The 23036-nt window shown below is 46.6% G+C and overlaps 1 protein-coding gene across 1 annotated transcript; it reads left to right on the top strand.

Moving 5' to 3' along the window:
- The first annotated feature begins 5170 nt into the window (after positions 1 to 5170).
- Positions 5171 to 22207, top strand: C1rl (complement C1r subcomponent like). Its single transcript, XM_057777513.1, has 6 exons — positions 5171 to 5218; positions 5739 to 5967; positions 15838 to 16027; positions 17961 to 18068; positions 18211 to 18285; positions 20087 to 22207. Exons 1-6 carry the CDS (start codon positions 5208 to 5210, stop codon positions 20857 to 20859), a joined length of 1386 nt encoding a protein of 461 aa, XP_057633496.1. The 5' UTR covers positions 5171 to 5207; the 3' UTR covers positions 20860 to 22207.
- The last annotated feature ends 829 nt before the right edge of the window (positions 22208 to 23036 follow it).

Here is a 23036-nt window from a genome sequence, read left to right as displayed (position 1 = left end):
AGGGTTCTCTCTGGCTCTGCTTAACCCTGACATATGATTCCATTCATTTTCCTAGTTCTTAAATCTTATCCCAAGCATTTAAGGCTGCTTTGTGGCATAGAGACAAGATTTGTTCATTGTAAATAGCTTGAGCCTGTGGGTCAGCATAAGTGCCCTCACCAAGAATTTGACCTTGGGAAGTCTCAAGTCCTTTTGCTTTTCCCTGTTGTTCTAAACTTTTGGCCTCTTCTCTGAAATAGCATTTAAACATCAGTTGAGGCCCATCATCCAGGACTGCTGAAACTAACTGAAGCCAGTTGTGTGGTGTTGGTTTAATGCTAGAATCCCATGTCTTTACTACCTCCCTAACAAATGCAGAATGCAAGCTGTAAGTTACAATTGCTTGCTTAATTGCTTTTAGATCATTCATTCCTATAGGTATCCATCTACCTTCTTTGGATCCTTTTGGGCCTTTAGAACCTGATGCTTTTTCAGAGTAGATTACAGGGTAGGACACTAAAACCCTGGGTAAGTCATCTCTGACATCTCTGGTGATGTTAAATCCTGTCCTTGTTCCTTCTTTCCCTGTTCATCAGCTCCAATAATTTCCTTAATCATTTCAAATCTTTTTACTACTGTCTATTGTAAAGTCTGAATCTCCTGGCCTGTATATATTTCTAGCGATTTCATCTGGTCCTCATTCTGTACATATGATTCCAAGGTCTGAAGTTTTTCCTTTAAAGATAACACCTCATCCTTGGACACTGTTTGGGTAGCGTGCAGATTACCTTCCTGGAGAGATACTCTATCTACTAACATATCATAACTTCTTAACAAATTTTGATTGTTAAATTCAACAGTATGAATTCTTTCAGATAATTTCTCCTCAGTATCCGTTGACATGGATTCAATTTTATCTGTCAAATTAATATTACCCTCTTCAATAGTATTAATTTTTTCAGGTAACTTTTGATTTTTGATGGTATTAATCCTGTCAGCTAGCTATTTTCATCATTAATCTGTCAAGACTGTATTATTTCTAAAAGTGCCTCATTCTTGGCTCTGTTATCAAACCATTTTTTAAGGATATAATATGAAGAAAAAACTGAGTCCCAATATCCAATAAATGGATGTATCACTATAGCCATATAAGCCTTGAAGAATACAATCCATAGTATTAGCAAAATGTTACTAAAAGTTTCAATGATAATGTTATCTGCAATTGTATAACTTTCAAGTTTACTGATTTATTAATTACCTTTTATGAAATCTGGTAAATTGTCTTAGGTGTAATAATCTTTTTGTCCAGCAGGTGTCGTGGTTACAGAGTCATGACTAGAGATGCAACCTGGTGCCACCTCAACAGTCCTGAGCTGCTTTGGTTTCCCGGCCTTGGTGCTGGTTAAATACTGAGAAATATGCTTTGCTTGACAAATAAAAGCAGTTGAATCAACTCCTTACACAGAACAAGAAGCCCAGAACTCAGGAGCCAGGAGTACAAATCGGAAGTCGTGCAAGCCGTCATGTGGCAGGGAATGTGGCAGTGGGGGCAGGGGGTATGTGCACGCTTGGCGGGGGTTTTACAAAAAACTACTTAGTAGGTATAATCAAGTCAAGCGGGTGGGGTGGGAGACTTTCTGAGCTTTGGACCATTTAGGCCTTTAAGCCGATTCACCCAGTAGGTGTGGAGTTCGAATCCACATGGGGCGCCAGATGAAGAAGGACGCTTAAAAGAAATCCCACACTAGCTCAGAATTGAGTATATTAGAGAGTTATTTATTTAAGTGTAGACTCACAGATCACAATCCTCTGCTTGAACGGGGAACAGCAATGGAATCCCGCAGCCAGAAAAGAGATCGGACCCATCAGCATATATAAGAGGCCACGCCCAAGTGGGCTGGTAACTTAAAGGCTACTGGGTGTAGGAAGGAGTTCCTACAGCAGAGGTTACCGTGAGCTAACTGAGACCTTGCACATAAAAGAAGGTAAAAAGGCTCTGGCAATGAAGGAAAGTGAAATTCAGGAAGCAGAGCTAGCTCACCTCACACTGCCCCCCTCCCCACAGCTTCGGTGCCCACGTTGTCTTATTATCTTTCCCACTCCCAGCCATGGCCAAGTGTTACCATCCCACCCAGTGTCAGCTCTGAAAAAACTGTGCCTGCGTTGGTGCCATGATTATTCAGGCAGATACCTCTGCTTCTCTAGGCCTGGCTAGAAACTACCGAGTAATTGCCGCATTCTTGTCTCTGCTGACTGGAAAGGAGGCTCCAGAGCAGGGAAAGTGGTGATGAAGGCAGGGCAGGGCTGTGACTGCTCATCCCCAGACCACAGGGGCCTGTGGTCACCAGCTACACACACAACCATCCATCCCAAGTCCCTGGGGGCTTCCTCCCCTTTACCCAAATACAAACTTTAGCCATAACACCCAGGTGAGAATAAAGTGGACCCTCATATCCAAAGGTAGATTCCCCTCCCAGGGACCAGTATATGCTGGGCCTGGACTCCTGTTTCTTTCCCTCTGGGATCCCTGTGTCTTTCCAACCAGCCTCCACCCAGTCCTTCAACTCCTGGCCATGTAGGATGAGTATCCATTCTGATTTTTCTCAGAATTTCTTCTGTTTTAAAAGTGAAAGCTCCCTATTCCAGGAAATCCCTCCGTCCAATTTAAATCATAACATTGTATTGCAAAATACCCCTTAATGTAGGAGAAAACTGTGGGTCTCTCTCTCTCTCTCTCTCTCTCTCTCTCTCTCTCTCTCTCTCTCTCTCTCTCTCTGGTTTGGTGAGACAGGGTTTCTTTGTGGCTATGGAGCCTGTCCTAGAACTAGCTCTTGTAGACCAGGCTGGCCTTGAACTCACAGCGATCCGCCTGCCTCTGCCTCCCAAGTGCTGGGATTAAAGGTGTGCACCACCACTGCCCGGCTAAGAGTCTCCTTTTAAAGTCTTTCTCTTCTCCAAAAAGACCTCCTGAGACATCCTTTCTGAGGTGTTAGCCTGGGCGCTCTGGTCCCCGCCTCTTAGAGAATGATCAGAAGCTTGGGAACAGAGAGCAGACTGGACCCTGTAGACCGCCAAGGACGGAAGGACAAGGTCAGCTGTGAAGGATTCCTCACCTCAGTTGAGCTGTTTTCTTCCTGCCAGATTTGTCGTGGGCCAAAATGCCTGCTCACCTTGTGCAGATGAGCCACCTCAGGCCTCCCAGGAGCTCTGTGTGGTCCTAATAGTTAGAGGGGGAAATAGGCAGGCTTCAGTAGTCCTCGGGAGCCCAGATAGAGGGGCCCACTCCTCTGAAGATGGCTATAGACCAGGTACGTGCCTATAATCCTTGCACTCATGAGGCTAAGAAATCAAAGCTAGCCTGAGCTAAAATTGATCTATCTCAAACCAAACAAGCAGAAATAAGTTGGTGAGGTAGCTCAGCAGTAGAGTAGAGTACTTGCTTAGCATGTGGAAAGCCCTGGATTCTATCCCAGCCATGAAAGGGGGGTGTGTGATCATCTCCAGGTGTGTGGGGGGTTGGGACATGGCACACTTTTGCTTCTCAAAGTTGTGTCTAGGAAACTGGGAACCCTGATCTTCACTCGCCGCCTATTCCCTCGCAAGTGTGGACCACAGTTCTTCAAGCTTTTAAGTCTGTAGAAACCAGAGAACCTGAACATATTTATCTTAGCTACTGTTCTATTACTGGGAAGAAACACCAACACCAAGGCAGCCTATAGAAGAAAACACTTAATTGGGGGCCCTCTTCCAGTTTCAAAGGGTCAGCCCATTACATCATGAAGTGGCGTTGGAGAAGTAGCTGAGATTTCACATCTGATCCACAAGGTGTAGGCAGAGAGAGATCAAGACTGGACTGGCTGGGAGATCAAGCATTCAAATATGTGAGCCTAGGGGGTTCATCCCCAGCCTGCAGGGACTGTTCTCAGCCTGTAGGGACCGTCCTTAGCCTTCAAAGACCATTCCCAGCCTGCAGAGACCATTCCCAGTCAGCAGGGACCATTCCCAGCCTGTAGGGACCATCCCCAGCCTATAGCTAGCAAGCATCCACAGTTGACAATGATGATCTCCATTCAAACCACCACGATACTGCCGTGGTTTGCAATGTGTTGCTTTTGTGAGAAGCCAAATAACCGCATGCTAGTTGAAGAAGCAACTGGCTCTAGATTGCAATCCTTTCTGCACGCCTGCTTCCTCCAAGGACAGGACAAGCCACCCCCACCTGTGCACCCCAGCCTTCTCACGCTCGCCAAGCCATGAGTGAGCTGTCTTCCTTGGTGGATGCGGGGAGAAATTCTCTACTCAAACTATGCCTCCTGATATTGGTCTCAGAGCTTGAGTTACCAGCTGAGTCCCTAGGTATCCAGAGATCCCTGGGCTGGACCACAGTCCAGGCTCTGCCAGACAAGGACCTTCCAGATGCTGTGGTTGGAATTCAAATGACTACATGAACTCACCCACTCTTGACCAAGAAAGAGAAGAAAAGAAGTTCATGGGTCACAAACTTCAAGTTCTCCAAGAGGCAGACTGGTCATGCAAATTAGGGGGAAGGACAGATTAGCCCGTTAAAGGCAGCAGTCGGAGTAATAAGAAACATCGCCCTTGCCAAGATACACACGTGTGGTAAAATACAACAGAAGAGCTGCCTCTAATTCCAGCACTCCAGAGGCTACGGCAGCAGGATTGCCATGAGTTTTGGGGCCAGTCTGGACTACATGAGTTCCAAGGCAACCTGGGCTGCAAACTGAAACCCTGTTTCAAAAACACAAACAAGATTTGTGGTGGTGGGGGGGGGTGTGCACCTGTAATCCTAGAGCTAGAGAGGAGGCAGAAGGAACAGGAGTTCGAGACCAGTCTCCACTACATAGCAAGTTTGAGACCAGCCTGGGATATATAAGACTCTCTCTCAACATGCCCCTCTGCCCCCCCCCCCAGAAAAAAGCACAAGAGTCAAGGGTCAACTCTCTCTCACTCTGCCCTGTCCCCAGCATGGTTTTGACGATTTCTCCTTTCAATTCCAGTGAGAGCTGTTCCTTAGCCTGACAGCAGGTGGCACTCACCCCAGGATTTCTTAAGTCATTTCCAGTAACTTCTCCCCAAAGGCCCTCCTCTAGCCCCACCTCCTACTCCCAGCCCTGGGCCAAGCAGTCCAGTCGGTTCCAGAGGTCAGGCTCCAGAGGCCTGGTCGCAGGGCTGGAAACCACCTGTGGAGCTCTCCCTCCACAAGCTGCATGGGCAAGATGTGAGTTTGCCTGTAGAGGGCCCTGGAGGAGAAAGGAGCAGGGAGAGAGAGGGAGGTAGGACACAGGGTTGTATATGTACACACACACACACACACACACACACGGTGGGGATGGGAGGGAGGGTTAGGAACGACCTAGAGGGAACTGAATTTGGCCTGAAAGTGGTCTGTTCAATGCCCTGAGTCAGGAATCATGTTTAAATGATCCCTAATTTATACTCCAGGATGGGATTAGACCTGGCTGAGGCAGGAGACTACCTGGCTTAGATGAGACTCACGGGGGAAAGGAGCAGTGTCTTCCCAGGTTAGAAACCCTGAAGTCTTGGAGGTCAGGCTGTATAGGAACCTAGGTAGGAATCTACACAGGCTCGGGTGAGGAAAGTGGCATCAGGAAGTGCCCACGCCCTGGGGCTCAGGACACGGCTCTCTCAACCCCTTACCATCACTTACCACAACCAATATTTCCATATCCTCTGGAAGAGCTATGTGACCTCCTCTTGTCTCCCCTACTCACTCACAGGTGCTGGCTGCTCCTTTGGGGAGTCCTCCATACCTGTCCTACACAGGCCTCTGTACTCTTGGCCCAGCAGCTACCACAGCAAGTGACGTCCCCCGGATACCCAGAGCCGTACCTCAAAGGCCAGGAGAGCCACACTGATATCGAGGCTCCAGAGGGGTTTGCCGTGAGGCTGGTCTTCCAGGACTTTGATCTGGAGCCATCCCCAGACTGTGAAGGGGACTCTGTCACAGTGAGCCGGACAAGGGACCCTTGGCGGGGGGGGGGGGGGGGGGAGCCTCCCATGGGCAGTGGGATGTTACTCTACCCTGAATCACCCATCTAGAGAAAGAATTAAGTGTCCGAGTTAGAGGTCCAGGGAGCTCAGTAACCTGGGAAGCAACAGCCTTACACTCAGTACAGAACCTCCCACTACCATCTCCATCCCTGGCAACCTGCTGAGACCCACCAAGCAAGAGAGAAGGCTGCAGGGCAGGCCCTGGGTTTTGAGGACTTACAAAGGAACACACAGATATTCCTAGTCAATCTAGTCGCGGGTCTGGGACCTCACGCTCTCGAGGTATTTATTGTTGAATGCCTGCTCTACTGAATCAGGAAACTGGACATAATTAATGGCAAATGATTTAAGTATCAAGTGAAGACCAAGTTCATTTGGGAAGAGATGTCATAAATTTCAGCAAGGACACTATTCAAAGTAAGAATATTTTTAAGTCAAAGCTCATATTATCTTTTGGGTTAAATTTTATTTATGTCAAAATAAGATATGCATATAATTTTTAAAGTCAGAAATCATAGCCAGATTTAGTGGTTTGAGGCCATTATCCTGGAACTTAAAAGACTGGGACAGGAAGATCAAAAGTTCAAGGCCTTCCGACTACAGAGCAAGTTCAAAGCCAGCCTAGGCTATATAGGGAGACCGTGTCTCGAAAACAAAACAATAAGTTACCCAGGCTAGCTTTGAACTCACAATCCTCCTGCCTCAGCTTTCTGAGTGCTTTGGTTATAAATCTGATTAAAAGACTTTTTCCCCAAAGAGTTAGGAATACATCTGATTGGTAGAAGATTTCCAAGATCCTAGATCCAATTCCCTGTGTAGAGAAAGAAGGAGCGGGGGAGAGGGCATAAAAAAATCAGAGTTCTTCAAGGATTGCAATGAGAAAGAGTGGTCTCAGCCTACCCTAGGGGCAACCATTGTTGACCCAGGCGTCCCCGCTGGTGTTTACCTTCATACAGACAATTGCTATGCTTGTCCTATTCCACAGCTTTGAGTATTTGTTTCATTCTCATTCCTCTCTAAACTTCCCCTTAGAGAAGGTGGGTACTGGCTCCAGCCGTAAGACCTTCACCACCCACTGCCCCCACGCCCCTCCTTCCATTTCCTTATGTTATCAGTTTAAGAAAACCAATATTTATTATCCACACTATTAGGACTTTGAACCTGCAGATCGGAGCACATGGTGTACGGCAATTACATGCCTTTGTTCTCCAGCTCGTGGGTTTCCCGGGAGTCATTCTCCAATAACTTCCTTTGAAAAGGTGCATTAAGTTCCAGATGACCCAAGCGGCGTAGTTCTGCCCTCACTGTGGGCAGACAGCTTATCTGGGTATATTACCCCAGATCTGAAGTCATTTTTCTCCCAGAATTTTGACAACGTTGTCTTCTATCTCTAGAAATGCTTAAAAGTCTGAAGCTATCGTCACTCTCAATCTTCCATTTTTCTATCTAGAATTTTGTAAATATTTTCCTTATTCCAGTGTTCTGAACTTCCATTTCATGGGCCATCATACAGATGGCTCTTCGCTCATTGTGTGGGGCTGATCTGGTCCTTTAGTTCTGGCAACATTCTTGCTTTATTTATTTAATAATTTATAGATGAATGCTTCCTTTCTTGTTCTTTTTTGATTTATGTGTGTGTGCGCACATGTGTATGTGTGTGTGCATGGGTGTGCATGCACATGTGCCGGCAGGTGCCAGAGGAGGCCAAAAGAAAACACGAGACCCCTGGGGCTGGAGCTGCAGGTGGTTGTGGGCCACCAGTCTGCTGTGCTCCAGCTGTCGTGGGCTGTGGGCTGATTCTCTAGTTTGGTTCTCTGTTCTATTCTGTCTTCCAGCTCTGTTTTTTTGCTCCACTTTCTAGGATATTTTTGTCTTTTTCTGTGGTGCTCAGAATTGACCCAGGGTTTCATGCGAACTGAGAGAAATACTGACCTGAACTTCACTTTTAGCCCCAACTTCCTCATCTTTATATTCAAACCGTTTCGTTGGTGGTTTCTTCATGGGGACTCTTTCTTTCTAAATATGAGGTTCTTATCATACATGCGCAATATCTCCTTGTTCCCCTCTCCTGGGGGTCGGTTTTAAATGTTTCCTGTTTTCTGCATTATCACTGTTTACCCAGGGTCTCTTTTCATTGTTTGGGTGCCTCTGCCTCCTCGGCTTTTTACCTGAGAGACTTTCTTGCAATGGCTAATAATATTTGTCTGACCATTTTTATTTAAGATTAAAACATGAAGCTGCTTATTTAAAGTCCTATGTGAACCATTTGAATATTGTATCTCAGTTCATCATTTGCTGTAATAAATTGCCACAGACCGGGTCATTTATAAGCTGTAGGAGTCCACTTTGTTCATGGTCTGGAGACCGGGGACGTCCAAGAGCACGGAAATGGTGAGGAGAGGGCTTCATGCTGTCATAACGTGGGAGATGGCAAGCACGCACGCAAGAGATGAGGAGAAATAGAACCTAACTCATCCCTTCATTGGGAACACATTTCAGCTGAGATGTTTCCTATGCCAAGTGCTTTCTGCCTCCTAAATGTGGGGAGTTCCATTTGTTGATGTTGAGAGATCAATCGTGGGCGGATCTGAGCAAAACATTTAGGGCAACTGAGAAATGTTTTCCTACCAACTTCTTCGCAGTGATGCGACCATAGAGCATCAGGCTGGATGAAGTCGTAGAGAATGAGAGAATAAAGAACTAGCAAGATGCTAGGATAAGCCTAATGTGGTAACTCAACTGAGGCAGAAATTGTCACAAATTCAATGTAAGCCTGGGCTATCTACTGGGTTCCAGGCTAACCTGGGCTACGTCATGGAACTCTGCCTAAAACAAAGCAGCCAAGAATAAACCAGGTGTGGCTGTATGCATCTATAACACCATCACTCAGAAGACTGAGACAGGGGGATCACAAATCTGAGGCCAGTCTTATAGTGTCAAAAAAGAAAAAGAGGAGGGGAAAGAAAAGGACAGGAGGAGGTGGCAGGGGCAGAGGTGTTGTCCAAGAAATATGGGTTAATACAGAGTTGGAGGCCACAGCAGGCTGTGTATGGAGACCCCATCTCCAAAACCCAAGGGCTTGAGTGTGTGACACTTGCTTGGAATACACAAGACCTGGATTCCATCGTGAGTCCTGTCAGTGTAGGGAAAATGTCACAAAGTTTGGCAAGATTATCTGGTCTCCAGTACCCCCACATCGTGTGTATTTTATGTCCTTAGGTTCCCACACACTGAAAGGACTTTATGTAGAGTGGATAGAATAAGAGGAAGGGTTCCCAAGAGGAAACTAGGAAGGGCCTGAAGCTGTCTTCATAGAGGGTCTTACTGCTTCACGGATGTTGGTTATAGAAAGTTACTCAGAAAAGTGGAAGGAGGCAGGTTGGGACTTAATGTGTGTATACTCTGATTCGAAGCGCTGGACCTAGAGCCGCTGTGGTGAGCACTTTGTTGGTGGAGTTTTCCCATCCCAGAATCTACTTCCCAACCACTCAAAGTCTTAATATTAATTATAAATGTTCAGCCAGTAGCTCAGGCTTATTATTAACTAGCTCTTACAACTTAAATTAACTCATTTTTATTAATCTGGGTATTGCAACGTGCCTCCTGGCTTTACCTGCCCTCCAGCATGTATCGCCTCTATGTTTCCTGGCAACCCCACTGACTCCACCCTTCTTCCTCCCAGCATTCTCATTTTGGCTGTCCCTCCTATACTTCCTGCCTGGCTACTGACCAATCAGTTCTTTATTAACCAATGAGAGTAATATAAACTCACAGTGGACAGGATTATTCCACAGCAACTGTTGTAGGGTATCTACCAGAGAAGACTACTCAGATATGGGTTTAAACCAATAGAAAGTTTAGTAGTCAGTCAGAGATTACGCTGGGTGTTCGGGATCCCAGTGTACTTCTGAGTCTTTCTTAGGGTAAGCTTGCAAAAAGGAAAGAAAGAAAGAAAGAAAGAAAGAAAGAAAGAAAGAAAGAAAGAAAGGAAGGAAGGAAGGAAGGAAGGAAGGAAGGAAGGAAGGAAGGAAGGAAGGAAGAAAGAAAGAAAGAAAGAAAGAAAGAAAGAAAGAAAGAAAGAAAGAAAGAAAGAAAGAAAGAGAAAAGAAAAGAACAGTTAGCCAGAAGTGGGACTACAAAAGCCAAAAAGCAAGGTTAGTACATTAGAGAATTTCCCAGGACTATGGGCTTTGATGGATTAGGTCTTTGTTTTCATTTTAGCAGGTGGTGCTGTCTACATGCTGAGTTTGATGGCCTGAATGGTTCTTTCATTGTAGAGTCAGTTGTGCTAAATTCTGGGGCCTACTAAGGTCTGGGGGCCCTGTTATATTCCCCACTGCTCTTAGTGAATGAGTCAAACCACGAACTCATCCTGCTCTAAAGAGGCATAGTTGGTCCTAATGACCACTAATTGTACTGAATTGATACATAATTAACCATATAGTTTAAGATGCAGGACCCCGCTGTTAATCCAATCAGAAAGAGAATTGGAGGCCTAGCCAGTGTTGATGGTAGAGTAGTTAGCCATCAGGACCAAGAGGACAGACACTGCTGTCAGTTATGGGATTTATATCTTTGAAATCTTTGAGGCTTTTGTCCAGCCCTGGCAAGACTGTTTTCATCACTCCTGATGGATTAGCATAGAAACAACAGGCTTCTCCTAAAGTCACACACGGTCCCCCTTGTCGCATGAGAAGAAAGTCTGAACCCCTCTGATTCCACAGGACTACTTCTCCAAGGGAATCCAACTGTTGTTTTAATTCAGAAATGTAGTGATATCTCATTTGTATTTTAATAAATAAAGCTTGCCTGAAGATCAGAGAGTAAAACAGCCCCACTGGTCATCCTTATAGACCAGGCAGTGGTAACACACACCTTAAATCCCACTAGCCACACCAGTTTGCCATAGAAACCAGGTGGTAGTGGTGCACACCTTTAATCCCAGCCCTAGAAAGGAATATAAAATGGGAGGAGATAGCTCTCAGACACAGTCTCATTCTGAGATTCCTGGAGGCAGGGTTGCCATTTCGGATTGAGGTAGAGATAAGAGCCAGTGACTGGCTGTTTTGCTTTTCTGATCTTTGAGTTGAACCCTAATATCCATCTCTGGGTTTTTATTAATCGTGTTACATAGAAATAGGTTCTAGTCTATTAAGGGGCAGATTAAACCTATCGCTAGAGTCCCTTCCTGTGGCATAAAGTTTGATTCCCTAGGTTTTCCCTGTTTCCCAAAGGCCAGAATCTTTTTAAAGGAATTTTCCAGGAAGCCTGTTTCACAACCAGAAGTTTTGCAATGGAAACTCCCTTTTCTTTGACAGCTGGGGAGCCCGGCTACAGGGCATGCATAGAATTGTAAACTCTGGATTCCAATCTTAAAAGATAAACTCCCACATCCTTTTGTTTTTGTTTTTCAGTGCAACCAAACATTTAAAGTGGGCATCAGAGAACAAGGGTCAAGATGAATAAGGGTTGCTGGTTTGTGGTCATTTTCTAATCCCTTTCCTGCAGCTGGGAACCTCAGTTCCCAGGTTTAGACCTGAGGGCAGTGGGCATTGGACCATGACCCTCTATTCATACAAAAATAAGACTCAGAAGGGAATGAAAGGGCAGGGTGCGGAAGAGCCTGGGACCTGGCAAAACCTTGATTGGAATGGGTCCGTAGTCTGGAGACAGTTCATCTGGCAGCAGCGGCAGCAGCCATGGCTGTACCTTCCACTTTCTTGCCCAGAGTGAGGTGGATCCATAATGTAATGACAGCACCTTCACTCACAGTAATAGAAGTGGAGAGAGTCACCATGTAGCATCCTTTCAAAGCTGGTTCCAGCATCCCTTGGCTACCTGCTTGACCCAGACAATATCACCAGATTCAAACAAGGAGGAACTGGTAGTGGACTCAGGCTGGCTGGGTCCTTTGGATAGACCAGTGGATAGTATTTATGGAGGACTGGAGAACCTTGACTTGAGAACGGGATGGTTAGAGGGTTTGTCAACTGCTGGCCTCTGAGCCTGGGAAGCAGTCGGGGAGGTCTTCCAAGCATAATCTCATAGGGGGTAAATCCTTCCTTATATGGGATGCAGCAGGCCCAAAGCAAAGGAAAGGGAAGGAGGTCTATACCCCCACCTCTTGCCTTCCCTGGACTCCAGTGAAAGTTTTGTTAGAGTTTCTTTGACAACCTATTTATTCTTTTAATCTGCCCAGAACTCTGAGGTCTATATGTACAATCAAGTTCCCAATCCATACCTGAGGCTTTTACTATTAATTGAGATGTTCTCACTATGAAAGTCAGACCACTGTTAGACCCCATTTCTAGCGGTAGGCCAAATCAGGGAACCAGTTCTGGAGGAACTTTTAAGCTACTACTTGAGCAGTTTCAGTCTGGGTGGGGAAAGTTTCTACCCACTTGGAAAAGGTATCTAGAAAAACCGGCAAGTCCTTGTATCCTTCCCTGGCAGGCTGGATCTCAGAGAAGTCAATTTTCCCAGAGTTCCCCAGGATGTTGGCCTCTCATTCAGATCCCTTCCTATAGAGGCTGTTTGGTTTGGTTTGGCTTTGTTTTTTTCATTTTTGTTTTGGTTTTTTTATCTGAGCCCAAACCTGGCATCTAGCTGAGATATCCCATGCCAGGATGTCCAATGTAGGTATAAGCAACTCAGAAAGTATTGTGGATCCTGGTGAAGGAGTTACCAGAGTCCTCCCAGTTGTTTCTGGGAGAATGATCTTCCCCTCTGGTGTCCTCCATCAAACTGTGGGTTCCAGCTGTTTGTTTTTTACATCCTCTATCTCTTCTTGGTTGTACCACACTGTCTTAGGCAGCACTGAATTGGGGTATGTCATCAGAATATCAATAGATCCCACTGCCTTAGAGCCACCTGCTAGGCAGCCAGGTCAACAGCCCAGTTACTCTCACCTCGGGGGAGTCATCTTTTTGATGTCATCGGCAGTGGGTAATATCAGCTTATAGGGGAATTCAAATAACCCCCACGAAGGCCAAGATTTTCTCTTTATTTTTAATGTTCTTTCCCCAGTGGTGAGAAGCCGCCTTCTCTACAGATCGTACTGTGAGCATGCACAGTAGTAAAAGCGCAACAACTACCCGTGTATACAGCCATGGACGTTCCTTTTTCCCATCTGAGAGCCTGGGTCAGATTAAAGACTCAGCGCCTCGCTTGGTGCTGGTGTACAGAGACCTTGCAAACTCTGGCATCTGCAGGTGGCAATGCCTACCCTCACCTAGGAACTCTCCAACCTGTCTCTTAGTCTTTGGACTTAAAATCTGAAGGATGGCAGCAATCCCACTCTGAGAGAGGCTCCTTTTGCCTCCCTTCAGCTGGTAGCCAAGATAGGGAGCCTCTGATGCACAGTGGGGCTTTCTTAACTGACGTTCTGTAGCCTATGGTCTTTTCCTCTTGCAGCAGTTCCTCGGTGGCCCTTTCATAATCTATTCTGGTTTTAGAGGCTATTCTAAGAATATGGCCCTAAGAAACCTCTGACAGAAGGGCAGGGGATCAGTATTTAGTGTCTCATCAAACAGCGTTGGAGAATTTTTATATCCTTAGGGCAACCTGGTCCAGGTAAACCGCCCACTGTAACCTCTTTCTGGGTCCGTCCCTTTAAAAGGAATAATGATTGACTCTCCTCTGCCAATGGGAGGCTGAAGGATACATTTTTCAGGTCCCAGACAGTGAGCACCTGTCTCTCTGGAAGAACTGTACTCATGGGAATCAGAAGTCCCGGGTATCTTCACAGGCAGGAGAGGTCTATTCCAGGATGACAGGCAGGCCACCAGGATGCCTATCTTTCCATGTTAGGCAATATGGACCACAATTTCTCTTTTTGTTTCCAGGGTCATTGAGTATTATTTAATCTGGATAAGGGTAGCTGAACTGGTTAGTTAAACAAGTACAGGAATTTGGTGTCAGGTCAGTCCTGGGGAGTTGGCTTCTGCTCAGATCCCCTCAGATCCCCAGGAATTTTGTTGTAAATATGAGATAGTCCAACTGTATATTTTGATGAAGGGCAAAACTTTCAGCTAAGAGATAGTCTTCCAGCAGAGGGCAAGACACCAAAACGTTGCTGTGTAAGTCGTACTGTGTGTTATCATAAGAGAACGTTTACGAAAAAGTTCTTGTCTCTCAATCAGTGTTTGCTGTTAAACATCTTTTGAGCTCCCTCTAGTAACTGGAACCTATTTATACTAGATTTTTTTAAACTTTTATCATTTTTTCTGCTATCTGGGCATGCCTGGGCGGTAAAGGAAATCTTTTTAGTGGCTGTCTTTGTTTTTGCAGTTGGCTTTAATACTTCTAGAAAGGACCTAGTGAGAACTGTTTAAAGTCTCCTTGGTTTGTGTTGAACAGAGGGGAAAATCCGTTCTACACAGGCTGCCTTGTCTGGCAATGATGCCCTTGCCAGACCCAGGGGCAGCTGGGTTTTAGTATTTTCCAATTCTGCAGGTCACTGGTTGAAAATAAGGCATGATCCATGAAAGAGGAAAGAGTAAAACTTACTTCTTCCCCCTTTCCTGGGGCTGCTTAGAGCAGGCTGGGAAGCTGTGGGAATGCACACCTTGCGGGGGGGGGGGGGGGCTATATCTCCCTCCCTGTGTGTCTTCTGCTTAGATGACAGGGAGCCCTGGATGAGAGAGGCCTGGTTTGTCCCCACCTCCACACAGGCACCAGACAGACCCAAACCATAAGCAGGAGTCAAGTAGAAACACAGGCAAGTGCTCCAAGAGTGGGACAGGTGAAAGGATTTTTGGTTCCTCTGGGTGACCTGGCAGAGCCAAAAGTGTTCAGGTCCCCAGCAAGAATTCTTAAGCCCAGGGCAGTGAGGATGGTGTCATACCAGATCAAGCCGTTGGTCAACACAGGGAAACAGTTGATAGAAATATATAGAAAGACATACATACGCACGCGCACACACACACGGGGGGGGGGAGGGAAGGGAAGGGAAAAGAAAGGAGGGAAGGGAGGGGAGGGGGAGGGGAGGGGAGGGGGGAGGGAGGGAAGGGAAGGGAAGGGAAGGGAAGGGAAGGGAAGGGAAGGGAAGGGAAGGAAAGGAAAGGAAAGGAAAGGAAAGGAAAGGAAAGGAAAGGAAAGGAAAGGAAAGGAAAGGAAAAAAAAGAGAAGGTCTTTATTAGCCAGTCAGTGACTACACTGGAATCCCAGTATGGCCCTAAGTCTTTTTCAGGGTGAGCTTTTAAACACACACACACACACACACACACACACACACACAAATATATATATATCCTGGGTTGACATACTTCAGTTAACAAGGACAGCTATCCAGAAGTGGAGCTGCATAAGACAAAAAGCAGGTCAGTACACTAGAGACTTTCCCAGAACTATGGACTTCGATGAATTAAGTATTTGTTCTTGTTTAAGCATGTGGTACAGTCTGCTGAGTTTTATGGCCTGAATGGCACTCCCATCATGGCATCAGTTGTGCTAAGGTCTAAAGGCCTGTTCCAAGCTTCAGGGACTCAGTTTTGTGCAAAGCAGATATAGTCTTTTCTTGGAATTTACAATCCAGTGAGAAGTGCAGAGAGCCCAGGGTTTCAAAGGAATCTCCCAGAAGAAAGAAAGCAGAGTGAGTTTTACAAGGTGATCAGAGTAAACACAAGAGGGAGACAATCGCATGGTCACTCTGGGAGAAACTTGGGGGCCGAAAACGAGACCGAAAGCTAATTCAGACCAACCTCAACATGAACAGCTTCTGAGCTCCACAAGGGAGCTTCATTTCCAGGCAGAGCTGGAACGATCGCAGACGTGACTGCATCCTGCGGCCTGTGCTACAGACTTGCCCTACACTTCCTCTTTCAGATTTCAACCAGAGGAACAGATGCAATCCGGCTGTGCGGGCAGCACGGTTCCTCTCTGGAGAGCCCTCCTGCTCACAGAGAATTCGTGTCCTCGGGGAGGAGTTTGCGGCTGACCTTCCGGGCACACTCTTCACCCCAGAACAAGATGGCACACCTGCACAAGGGCTTCCTGGCTCTCTACCAAGCTGTAGGTGAGGGTCCCTCCTGCAGTGTAGGGAGAGAAACTTTGTGAGCCCTTCCCTGGGTCCTGGTGTCTTGAAGCATGAGTGGCAGGTGAGGCTCAGGGATCGAGAACTCCTGAACTGAGTCCGTCCTTGTGCCTGCGCTGACCTTGCTAAGTGAGCAGCCCAGTCAGCAGTCAACTGCTTGACCCCAGCCATGAATTCCAAGAAAGTTTACAGCCCTGTGTGCAGATCAAAGAAATCAGAAAGTCGGGTTAGTTTGTGAAGTTCTAGATCTTCAAACAGTGACTCACTTTTTTGAAAGATAATATTTACACATAATATTTTTTTCAATTGAGGTGTGAAAAGTAAGACTTTCTCTGAATCTCTGGCCTTTGTCGCTGATCATCTTTCCAGAAAGAGCCCAGTTTTCCATCTACTAGATATTTTTCTAAAGACATTTCCATCCCTGAAGATTTTGTTGTTCTTGATGTTGTTTTTGTTTTTCGAGACAGGATTTACTCTGTAGCTTTGGAACCTGTCCTGGAACTAGCTCTTGTAGACCAGGCTGGCCTCGAACTCACAGAGATCCGCCTGCCTCTGCCTCCCGAGTGCTGGGATTAAAGGCGTGCGCCACCACCGCCTGGCTAAGGTTGCCACTTTTTAAGCTCAGTATGCCTTTTTTAAGACTTATTTGTTTTGCTTGTATGTATGTCTGTGCACCATGTGTGTGCCTAGTACCTGCAGAGGCCAGCTAGAGTCATGAGCTGCCACGCGGGTACTGGGAACTGAACCAGGGTCCTCTGGAAGAACAGCAAATGAACTTTACTGCTGAGCCATCTCTCCAGCCCCAAAGTCAGTGTGTCTTAAAGGCCATGTCTCATAATATGGTGACCATTGACTCTCTATTTTTGATAACACATAATATTCCCTTGATTGCTGTAACACTATTTAGTGGGTCCCCCATGGACAGATAATTTCTTGCCACCAACAATGTGGCTGTGCATATCCTTACACACACATCTTTGAACACAGGTGTGAGGATTTCTTTATAACAAATTCTTTGCAATTTATGTTCTAGGATACAACACATTTGCATTTTTAAATTTTGAAACTGTTTAGCATCCTTCCAAAGAAGTTTTGCTAATTAATATATCCACCAGCTGGGTTTGGAAAGACCAGTTCAAAACTTGCTGTAGTTGGAATTTTCTTTGGGCCACCAACCAGCTCCCAAATAAAGACATGGAGACTTATTATTAATATGAAAATTCGGCCTTAGCTTCAGCTTGTCCTACCAGCTCTTAATTTAATCTGTTTCTACTCATCTATGCTTTGCCTTGGGGCTTTTTATCTTTCCTTCATTCTGTAGGTCCTACTTTCCTGCTTCCTCTGTGTCTGTCTGTCTGGCCCCTGGCATCTCTCTTTCTTTCTTCCTTGAGCTTAAATTCCTCCTCTTACTTACTCCCCTTGCCAGGAAGTTCCTCCTATACCTCCTCCCTTACTATTGGCCATTCAGCTTTTTATTAGACCAGGCAGGCAAGGTAAAATAGCAACACATCTTTACATAATTAAACAACTGTGTGACAACATAAACAAATGCGGTACATTTTTGCATAGTTAAACAAATATTCTGTAACAACCCACTTCTCACAGTGGCTTTCAAGTTCTTGGAGTATTAAAAATCTTATCTCTGAAAATCAGCATGGATTTTGTTGAGCCTTGTACACTGACCATACAAACATGGCTGAGCTGTACACTGACCATACAGACACGGCTGAGCTGTGCACTGACTATAAAGACACGGCTGAGCTGTGCACTGGCCACACAGACACGCTGAGCTGTGCGCTGACCATACAGACACGGCTGAGCTGTGCGCTGACCATACAGATGCAAGCAGAAGCATCTCCCACGTTGCCAGTTTGCAAGTCTCCAAGAGTCCCTAAGAACTGCTGTTTCCCTACAGCTGTGACCCAGCCCAATGGGAACTCTGAGACTGTCACCACACCTGGAGCTGACCCTCCCAGGATCCAGAACTGCTGCCAAGATCCCTATTATGAGGCCAAACAGACTGGTGAGTCCCCACCTGTTGAGGAGATAGTTCCCATCTGCCTTGCTCCTCTAAAAAGGCACAAGGCCTCTGAGTACCTATCCTATTAGCTGAACATCCCCAGTGCTGGGCTTACTTCTTTGTTGTCCCTCATTCTGCTCCACAGGGACATTCAGCTGTCCATCCTTGGGGACTTGGAAAGATAGACAGGATGGGGAGGAGGTTCCTCGATGTGAGCCAGGTGAGTAACTGCCCACTTAGCGCTGTTGCGGTGGTCAGATGCCAGTGGCCTCTGCTGTTACTGGGAGGGCTGGGACATGGGGTGAAAGGAAAGTTCTGGAATAGACAAGAGAGGTGAAGGCAGAAGGCTCATGGCGATGTAAAGAGGGTCCAGAAAAGAAGAGGCAAGAGCTCATCCCTCATTCTCCAAAGGTCAAGATATGTCTCAGAGAGGTGGCAGGGGGTAGCTCTGTGGTAGATTACCTGCCTAAGAGGTGGTCTATACATAAGGCCAATCCCCAGCAACACACACACACTATTGTGTGTGTGTGCAAATAAATTAATACACTTGTAATCAAAGCACTGGGGTCTCATCCAACCTAAAGCAACTGTCTCAAAAACTTAGATAAAAGACACTTGAGGAAAGACAGCCAAGACTAACCTCTGGTCTCCGCATACATATGCACACATACACACATGCACACACGCAAGCACACACACAAGCACACACACACTCACCCTGTCAACCACTAGTCTACTTTCTACCTCTATGGATTTGTCCATTCTGGACATTGCATACAAATGGAATCACACTTTGAGGGTTTTTTTGGCTGGTTCTCACCTTAGCATAATGCTTTCAAAGTCATCCACACTATAAACGCTATAACAGCCTTAGCACAATGCTGTCAAGGTCATCCATGTTATAACAGCGCTTAGCACAATGCTGTCAAGGTCATCCATACTATAAACGCTATAACAGCGCTTAGCACAATGCTGTCAAGGTCATCCACGTTATAACAGCGCTTCATTCTTTTTGTGTGTTTTGTTTTTTTGGTGGTGGTGGTTGTGGTGGGAGCCTCTTTGAGTTTTTTTGTTTTTGTTTTCTTTTTTTCTTTATTTGAAACTATCTCTATATACCAGAATGCCCTCAAACTCCCTAGAATCTGTAGTCAAAGATGTCCTTGAACTTCTCATTTTTCTGCCTGTTTCCCAAACTCTGGTATTAAAGCCTGAACCAACATGCCTGGGTGAAATCCATATTTTCAAATGAAAGTAGCTAACTAAATGTGATCCACAGAATGGACAAAGGGGAGCCTGGATTGAGAGGTAGGTGGCGTGGGAGATGTTGGGAGTCAGGGAGTGGCACAGAAAATCAGCAAAAAAGCACTGACAATAAAATTTGAACCAGAGATAGCCCTATGAGAGCTAAGGAATGATTCTATGATGTCTGAGGCGAGAGGGAAGGCCCGCTGTCCTGTTCCATGCGGGATTTGTGCTCCATGATGTAAGATTAATTCACTGCTCACATCAGTGCTTGTGATGTACACACCTGGAAGGTCCTAGCCCTCTGAGGAGTCACATCTGGGAGCCTCCTCATACCTGGGAGCCTCCTCACATCTGGAGCCTCCTTGCACCTGGAACCTCCTCGCACCTGGGAGCCTCCTTGCACCTGGGAGCCTCCTCGCATCTGGAGCCTCCTCGCACCTGGGAGCCTCCTCACACTTGGGAGCCTTCTTGCACCTGGGAACCTCCTCGCATCTGGAGCCTCCTTGCACCTGGAGCCTCCTGGCACCTGGGAGCCTCCTAGCACCTGGGAGCCTCCTTGCACCTGGAGCCTCCTCCCACCTGGGAGCCTCCTTGCACCTGGGAGCCTCCTTGCACCTGGGAGCCTCCTTGCACCTGGGAGCCTCCTCACATCTGGAGCCTCCTTGCACCTGGAGCCTCCTCACACCTGGGAGCCCCTTTACACCTACGACAGCACCCCACAGGTCTCTAATATCCTGCAGTTCTTGATTGCTCTTCTTCCCTTTCCTCTCTTGCAGTCTGTGGAAGACCTGTCATCCCTATTGTCCAGAACCCAAAAACTTTTGGATCTTCCCCAGCTAAGCTGGGCAACTTCCCTTGGCAAGCCTTTACCAGTATCTACGGTCGTGGGGGCGGAGCCCTGCTGGGTGACAGATGGATCCTGACTGCTGCCCATACCATCTACCCCAAGGACAGCGTCTATCTCAGAAAGAACCAGAGTGTGGAAGTGTTTCTTGGTCACACGGACGTAGGCGAGCTGCTGAAACTGGGGAACCATCCTGTCCGGAGGGTAGTGGTTCACCCAGACTACCGCCAGCAGGAGTCCCACAACTTCAATGGGGACATTGCCCTCCTTGAGCTTCAGCACAGTGTTCCCCTGGGCCCCAACATCCTCCCAGTCTGTCTGCCCGACAATGAGACCCTCTACCACAGCGGCCTGTGGGGTTATGTCAGTGGGTTTGGTGTGGAGATGGGCTGGTTAACAACAAAGCTGAAATACTCAAAGCTGCCTGTAGCTCCCAGGGAGGCCTGTCAAGCCTGGCTCTGCCAGAGGCAGCGGACTGAGGTGTTTTCTGAGAACATGTTCTGTGTTGGGGACGAGATTCAGATGAATAGTGTCTGCCAAGGGGACAGTGGCAGTGTCTTCGTGGTGTGGGACAATCGTACTCTTCACTGGGTGGCCACAGGCATTGTATCCTGGGGCGTCGGGTGTGGTAAGGGGTATGGCTTCTACACCAAAGTCCTCAACTATGTGGATTGGATCAAGACGGTAATGGAAGGTAAAGACTGACCCCAGGGGACCTGAGCAGTGGACCAGCACTGTGGAGGTCCAAGGATCTACTTGGGGTCAGGGAACCCTATTTAAGTCACTGATTCATCAAACCACCACCCAAGAGAAAGCCTCCTCCCCTGAACCTACACCATCCCAAATCAGCAGCACCACCCCCGTCCCTTCTCACCTTCAGTTTTCCCGGGCTTTGTACCAGAGAAGCCTGCACATACATCTAAGCAACGTTTGCTTAGGGCATCGTTTTGTTTGTTCAAAACAGGATTTCACTCTGTACCCCAGGCTGGCCTCAAACTCATGACAGTGATTCGGCTTCCGCCACCCAAACACTGAGATTACAAGCAGGCACAGGTAAACCTGGCAGCGTCACCGCGTGCATCTTTTCGAATCCCCTACCTCAGCTATTGACAGTTTCTTCTGCATTTACTTATGGAACAGCAATCATCTCGGCTTCTGTCCAGACAGAGTGTGGACGAACGGGCTTTAACTGCACTGTGTCTGAAATACTCCAGAGACCCTTATGTGGACCATCAAACATGCGACGCCGTTGGCTTCACCACCTACCACAAGTACACGCAATGATAGTGATACCTCCTTTTTCACCCTGCATCCAGTGTGTGCCAAGACCATAACCCGTTATCTCACCTAATCCTGGCACCGTGCTGGCAAAGGGTGCGTTAGCCATCGTCCATGTCTCACAGTGAAGAAACTGAAGCTCAGAAAGACACGGTGGCTTGCAGAAGGGCCACAGCTGGTTCTCGCTTGAGGCTGCATCCCTCCCAGCATGCTCTCTGCTGCATCCCTCCCAGCATGCTCTCAGGGATACCTCTCTGCTGCCCTGGAGACCTGCCTCATCATCCATGCCCCCTTCTGATCCCCCCAGTTTTTCAGACCCCGTCCCTGGGGAAGACCTGCTTCGGCGAAGGTAGAATCATCAGTTCACACATGTTCCTGAGGCCCCCATCACCAAGGACACTACCAGCATGAGAAGATGAACTCTTTAATTTGTAGGAAAGATTTGGGGTGACTTGCAGTGAAAGACAAAAATAAAATGCAAGAGTTTGGCAATAATAGAGGATAGGTAGTGTAAAAGAGAAGGAAGGATGTTAGCTAGGGCTGAGAGTGAAGATGCTCCATGCTCAACGTGGTGAAAAACAGCAGGATCCAAGCTGAGCAAGTGACACACACCTAAATCCCAGACACTCGGGAGCCCGAGGAGGAAGGACCATAAGTTCAAGGCCAGCCTTGATCTCATCTCCAAGTTTAAAAAAAATAGCCAATCGGTGGTAGCCTGATTTATAGAGTGAGTTCCAGAACACCAGGGGCTACACAGAGAAACCCTGTCCGGAAAACAAGCAAATAAATAAAGGTGGTAGGATCTAAATATGGTTGATTCTACTTTTAAAACCCAATGCACATTTCAAACTACCATTAAAAATAGTCTAGGGGCTGGAGAGGTGGCTCAGAGGTTAAGAACACTGGCTGCTCTTCCAGAGGGCCCAGGTTCAGAACCAAACCACAAAAAAATGGAAGCTCACAAATATCTGTGACTCTGGTTCTGGGGTATCCTGCACCCTCTTCCAGCCTTCATAGGCACTGTATGCACATGTATACATACACAGATGCAGGCAAAACATTCATACGTACAAACTACAAATAAATGAAATCTTTAAAGATAAATAAATAGGTTTAAACTAAAAGTATTCTAAAAAATACTAAACAGAAGTTGCTTTAGGTGGAGTGGTTTTGACTAATTTTCTCTTGTTTTCTACTGGCAACTTTCATTAATAAGCATATATCATTCTTATTGACATTTTTATAAAAAATATATATTAACAAAGCAAAAATATATATGCTTGTCTAGATGTATGTAATTATTTTTATCTCTAGATGTAGATATAGATTTTTATTTTGTTTGAATGTTTGAACAGAGTTGAAGTGGGTTGGACCTGAGGTGGTAAGGTCCAGATTTGGCAATTTTTGGTCAAGCCCAGATTTGGCAATTTTTGGTCAAGTCACATGCATCATGACAGAATTCAGATGAGATCGCTTCAGCTGACTTGCTTTATTGACCCCACCTCCTCTCTACCTGTTGCCTCTGCCTCCATTACACACATGTAACGTGGACACACACGCACACACACACACAGCTCTTAGGATATCAACATGCAGTTCCCTAG

This window comes from Chionomys nivalis, chromosome 1, assembly GCF_950005125.1.
Source record: "Chionomys nivalis chromosome 1, mChiNiv1.1, whole genome shotgun sequence".
Lineage (NCBI taxonomy): Eukaryota > Metazoa > Chordata > Mammalia > Rodentia > Cricetidae > Chionomys > Chionomys nivalis.
Note: the sequence above shows the minus strand (reverse complement) of the source record. Positions and strands in the feature narration are given on the sequence as shown.